We start from the raw sequence: 6,169 nt of genomic DNA on the forward strand, positions 1-6,169 counted from the left end.
TGGAGTAACGGCATGGAGAAGCAGTGACGCAATACCGTGAGTTTGGAGAGGGGGCGGGGGGAGACTCTGTACGTACTGTATGTATGTATTTAACCCACATTTTGCATTTCTACTATACTTAATATTTAAGGTTTACCAGTGCAGGGATGAATGGCCTGCAGTCTGTAATAATATTGTACAGATAGGTTTTTTTCTTTTCTTTTCTTTTCCTCCATGCGTGAACATGTGGATGTGCGATGGACAGAGACTGCCTGTGGGTCTGGTCTCCCACTCAAGCCCCTCTCCCAGGCATTTGCTGAATAGAGGTTGCCAAGTCTGATCTCTTATTGGAACATTCAGACACATTCAGATTTTATGTTGTAAGGCAATCAAGTCTATTGACTTTCCTACTTTGATTTAAGCCCCTTCTTGATCAGTAAAGCCAAATGAGACCAGGCAGAGGTCCAGCAGCAATGTTAACTGAAATTTTCCTGGAGGCGGTCTCTGAGACGGGAGTTACAACCCTACAGCGTCAAACATTGGGCCGAGCTCTTGTACGTCCATGGCGTTGGCGTACTGTTTAGAGTTACTGTGGTTTTAATGACCAGTTGCTCCGGACTGTCTGATGAGAATCAGACTAATGGCTGTTACGTACCACTCAGCTCACATGCCATCATAAGTTTTTGTGTACTCTTTGTGTATTTATATATGTATATGTGTATGTATGTACTGTACATATGCATTTATCTATGCATAAACGTATTACATGTCAGTTCTGCTAGAAAGGAACAGTCCTTGAATGACCAGCCAGGTGTGAGTGAAAATGCCTATGTGTATTGGCGAGTTCATGAACAGGTATGAAGTGCATGTGCATGTTGGCGCGTGAGTGTGCATGTTCGTAGTTTGATGAAGTGATGATTGTGTGTCTGTCTTGTTGTTTGGAGTTACTTATGTGTGGCATGTGACTGAGGAGCTTGAAAGCATCCTCCGTCCAGACACACACACGTTTTGTTTTTGTTTTTTGTTTTGTTTTCTTCTTGTTACCACCCTTTTCTCCAAGCCTAACAGACTTAAAGCAGTAGTGTCCTCTGAAGTGCACACTTACACAACCATAAAGAGCTTCAGGTTACATCTTTCTAACTCCAGTTGGGAGTGAACCCTGGATAGTTCTGTTCTGCACTATGGAGTGTCCATAGCAGAACCACTGTGTAGCTTAGTGCCAAAACTGCAGTGATTTTTTTCTCTATTTTTTTAGATGTACTGTTTGCTTGTTTTACCCAAGAGAAAGCCAATAAATGTATTTTGTTTTTAACAAACAGAAAAAGAATTTATTTGTTCTGGAAAATTCTGGCACAGTTTCTGCATTGTCATGCTCTTATCTCTCATTTTTACTTGTAAGCCTGGACTACCAGGTTCAACAGTTGCTTCATCTGCAGAAAAAGAACAAGGTAGGTGTTCAATCCTGGGTGAACTATACACTACTGGTCAAAAGTTTCAAATTGGTGCTTTTAACAATTTATCTGAAATCAAACCTATCTGGTTTCAGATAAATATCTAAATTAATTTTAAAATGCTAGGTCTATGCAGTTTCATGGCTTTCATATAATTAGTACTAATTAGTATTCATATTGGTAAACACTTTAAAAATACACTGGGAATGCAGCTATAATAAATTTAAACTAAGACTCATTTGAAAAGTGGCAATCTAATCTTGAGGTAGATAATGTGACATCTTGTAAAAAGAGAGTATATAATTGAGACTCATCTCAAAGTCCTTAAAATACTGAATATATCCAACTAAAAGGTTGGTATTTATATTTAAATCTGCATTGTACCAGTTACTGTATATAAAATAACACATTAATATAATAGTTTTGAAAGGTAATGCAGATTACTTTCTAGTGAACCTGACCATTACCTACCAAAGAATGCTCATAATTCAGGACTAGGCGGAGTACCACAAGAATACTCTGTAAACTACTACTAATTACTAGTAATTATATGAATACAATGGTGGGTGCAATAATCAGACATTTACCATTTTCTAGATACATTTAATATACTTTAGTTATTCATGTAAAAGTATTTTAAGAATTTGTGACAGCAAGCTGAGGACCTGAACATAAGGACACATGTAGTTCAGCACATTCGCAGCTTTTACAAGTCAAATCAATTTCTACAGAACCATTTCCCCCCCAGTAGGCCCAAAACCACCACGTCTCTCTGATTCAGCTTTTCAAATGACAGGACGGTCTTTATCAGCAATAACATCTTCATAAGAGTAAAATTAGGTAATCATAGCTATGTGCATTAACTGACATTTCAAGTGTTTATTTCCCTTCTTGAATAAAGCAATTTCAATAAATATACTTGCTGTATAACTAGAATACATGTACACACGCTCTTCCTCAGTGTGCAGTATTAAAACATGTATACACAGAACAGCACCCTGTTCAAGACTAAGGTAAAGTTGTTGGACATTGCTCTATAGGTGTATTTTTGAGTGAGACCTGCAGTAAGTAAGTACAACGTTGTGCAAAAGTTTGAGTGTAACAACTTCATCTACCAACTCCCTCTGTAAAACACTAGCCGTGTGCTTTAAGAACATGTGTGGATCAAGTGAGCACCCAGTTGCTCGTACTGTTGAGCAGGTAATCAGGTTGAAAGAGGGTCACTCTGCAGCCTGCACTAAGAGATCCTTGACCATCCTCTCCAATGAGAACAGGTGATCGTCTGAGTCTTCAGGTACCAGCTGTCTAAGAGCCTCAGCCAGCTCAAACAGATACTCCGTGTTCCTCCCACTGGGACCAACTGACTTCATGATCTGCTGGGCGATCATTTCCAGAGGTGCTGGCCCGAGGTAGTCTGGGTTGTCACATGATCCAATGTAGAGCAATGTGTCGTGCATTGGCTCGTGTTCCGCATCTTTAGGATGAAACGTTACCATCCTCACCGCATATCCACCTTTCTCCCTGTAGTCAAGGTACTCCTTCACCTCCTTCTCCCGCCCTGAGGGCAACTTGTACGCAACACCCCAAACACATCCCTGTAAGTTCAAAGACAAGATTTTAACCAATGAACTGTGTTTTTAATATGTGATCACAGCTACACACTTCATTTTTCAATACTAATTCCTCCCCAGCTGGCAGAATTACCTCAGGATCTTCTATTAGTGTCACCACACGTCCAGGCTGCAAATTAAAAATATATAAGAGAGTGGAAGATGAGATTTTGACCGTAAACAACCACTAGTCTGGGATTACAACTTCCAAAGCTACCCCAGTCATGCCCATATCGCACAGGCCGTATCTTCAACAACTAGATACCTACTAAATCAGTTCCTAGTCACCGGGAGGTAGCACAGTGACCATGAGGTTGCACTATTTAACTCTTATGTCCAACAACTGCATTGAAAATTGAAGAGTGTAACTAATCACAAGCCTAACAAGCACAGTTCATCGGTAAAATCTTACACCGATACATACCGATGCCATATCAGAGCAAGTTCTAGACGCAGGTGTTGGACATAAAAGGGTTAACTAGGGTAAACTCATGATGACTGTACTATTCTTCCCGGTGACTAGGAACTGAATTAATATTAGATGAAAACAACTAGGTTATTTATGTTGTTAAGTGTCATGTACCTTGCCGGGAACCCCTCGGTGATCTGTACTTCCCTGCCAGAACCTGCGGCTGAAGCCCTTGATGAAGCCCACACGCTTCACCTCGTACGGAAAGTCCACTTTCCATATCAGAGAGCCGTAACCGAAAACCCACATCTCAGACAAAGCCGCCACTTCACTGCAGCAGACTACAAGGTGAGGAAACTCATAAGAGCACTAAAGCATGCTGCTGGAGCAGGACGGGTAGCAATATCTGGGCAGGAGTAACTGTCACTAAGACGTTGATCTAAGCTGGAGGTAGAGCTCAGCCATCGGCAACCCAAACGCCACCAGAGCCGGTTTATGAGGAGCCTGGCCACTTCCTATTCTCCAATTATATAGCAAAGATAAGGACTGCTAACCAGCAGAGGGCGCCCGCGAGTGAGTCCTCAATGAATGGGAGTAAATGCAGCTCAACAGCTAAAAACGAAAAGTTAAAATAGTTTATAATCACTTACCACAATGTTTTTTAATTTCAGAAAGTAGAAAGATGTATTTCACTAAGGAAGCAAAGAAAACTTACCTGTATATTTCCCCTTTTCTGCAGCAGGAGGCGGGCATTACTGCTAGAGCGCGATGATTGATTGGCGAGCGGAGCAGCTCATTGGCTGTTCCGCTCACTGACGTCATGAACATACATGAGGTGCCGTTTTAAACTCCTATCACTCGAGTTTAAAAGCTCTTAAAAATATAACAGCGGTGTTAAAATGTTTTATGCTGTTGTGTTCAGGAAATGATTGCATTATTTTATATAAAACATATTTAAGCATTTACAAACTATGACTTTGCTCAAATGCTCCATATCGACCCATTCATTTTGGACTCACTCGGGAGCGCCCTCTAGTGTTTGGGACACCCAGAAGACAGTGCAGAGTGTTGATTCTCCTCTCCGCGAGTTTCTCCGACACGACACAAACACAGCGCACAAACACGGGACGGAAATGACGCGCGGAAAAAAATGACCGGTACTTCTTTAACACAGGACGCACAAATTATGTACACACGGCAGGAGTCGCAGATCATTTTCATGATATACGATGTTTGGAGCGGACTTCACCGATACAAGAAGAACCAATTACTTTCACTCGCCAAATTTTGTAATCGTGTGTTTTCTCTATGGTGTTTTGTGGATATTACTGTTTATGTACACACAATGGTCGAGTTTATCATTAGAGCAGTCCATTTATTTTATCTTTGCTATCGTGTTTCTTAGCAGTCGTGGTACAGTGAACCTTACGAAAGAATGATTTTTATTTACCTCTGTAAGGAATTATATGAATCCTGATATGGTTTATCTTCTTATTTTACTCACTGAAGTGGCATCAAGGCATAAATATACTTACTGAAAGGGAACCCGAGGGCTGAGAAAGTTTGATACTACATTTATGTGTGAAGTAATGGGAATTTTTGTCATTTGTAACAGCTCGTTATCTGTTCTTAGATTTTGTATGGGAGCCATCCTGTTAGATCAGGATGGAGAGTTTTATACATATATATAGGAATGATTGCCAAAACTTATTGTACTCTTCTACCACTCGCTCCCCCCTTTTTCACCATTACAATACATTTCATGATTTTCTACAATAACGTCGTTTTTCAGATGGCAATGCTATGCGAATCGCACAATACTTCCCTCTTTGTGAAACCTGAAACAAAGCACAGACAAATACGTGAAGGAAAGCGTATACCTCCCACACTAGGTGGTAATTTTACTCTTACATGTATATGCAGGACACTTCTCTCTCTCTCACTCTCTCTCACACATACATACACACACACACACAGATTATATATAAATATATATATATATATATATAACTATAAAACTATAACTATACTAACTATAAAAACCCTCCACAGCCCTGTAGGTGCACTTTCATACTACCTCTAACAGAACCGACTAGGTGACACCACACAAACTCCACTCCAGGACCCTGATTTTCAGTCCTCTGTACTCTCCTCTCCTCTATATCCCTAAATAAACGCATCATATCTGACAGGAAAACTGCGCTGCTGTTGCTGCTCGCTCTCGCTGACAGACGCCGCTTCGTGTTTTCCTGGCATCACACTATGAATCTCCATGGTAACAGCGACTGATTGGTGAAGCCCCTTCCAGGACGTATGGGTAATGTATTTCTTTACGGGGAAAGAGGCAATAAAAGCGATTTTTCGGAAAACAGACTCGTTCATAGCGCTAATGATAAAATCTTCAAAACCTTCAAAACCTACAAACAACTTTTTTTGCATTAATGTATTTGTATTTTCGAATGGACCTGATCCTATTAGTCTTTCTGAAGAACCTCTTCTGCACATTTTTAAAAATTATTTTTGCAGGCCTATATAGATGCCTGTATGTAAATGTAAATATACATTATTACCTCACATATACATTTTGATACTAAATATATTTATTTTTGCTTCCAAAAAGTTTTTTAATTTATTGGTTGTTATTGCTTAGTTGACTTTGAATATTACACATGTCAGAGATTAATATGGTATCACTGCAATCTTTCTATCATGCATGAATC

The 6,169-nt window shown here is 40.0% G+C and overlaps 1 protein-coding gene across 2 annotated transcripts; it reads right to left on the reverse strand.

Annotated features, from left to right (window-relative positions):
- Nucleotides 1-2,017: 2,017 nt before the first annotated feature.
- chac2 (ChaC, cation transport regulator homolog 2 (E. coli)) lies at nt 2,018-3,974 on the reverse strand. 2 transcript variants are annotated; one of them, XM_017695889.2, is made up of 3 exons: nt 3,624-3,970; nt 3,135-3,170; nt 2,018-3,025 (listed from the first exon to the last, which is right to left on the reverse strand). In XM_017695889.2, the coding sequence occupies exons 1-3, from the start codon at nt 3,756-3,758 to the stop codon at nt 2,651-2,653; spliced, it is 546 nt and encodes a 181-aa protein (XP_017551378.2). In that variant the 5' UTR covers nt 3,759-3,970; the 3' UTR covers nt 2,018-2,650. The 2 variants fall into 2 exon arrangements, with proteins under 2 accessions (XP_017551378.2, XP_037400067.1); XM_037544170.1 differs by lacking the exon at nt 3,135-3,170 and having other exon boundaries at nt 3,624-3,974.
- Nucleotides 3,975-6,169: the final 2,195 nt, after the last annotated feature.

Source organism: Pygocentrus nattereri, chromosome 13, assembly GCF_015220715.1.
Source record: "Pygocentrus nattereri isolate fPygNat1 chromosome 13, fPygNat1.pri, whole genome shotgun sequence".
In the NCBI taxonomy this organism is placed as follows: Eukaryota; Metazoa; Chordata; class Actinopteri; order Characiformes; family Serrasalmidae; genus Pygocentrus; species Pygocentrus nattereri.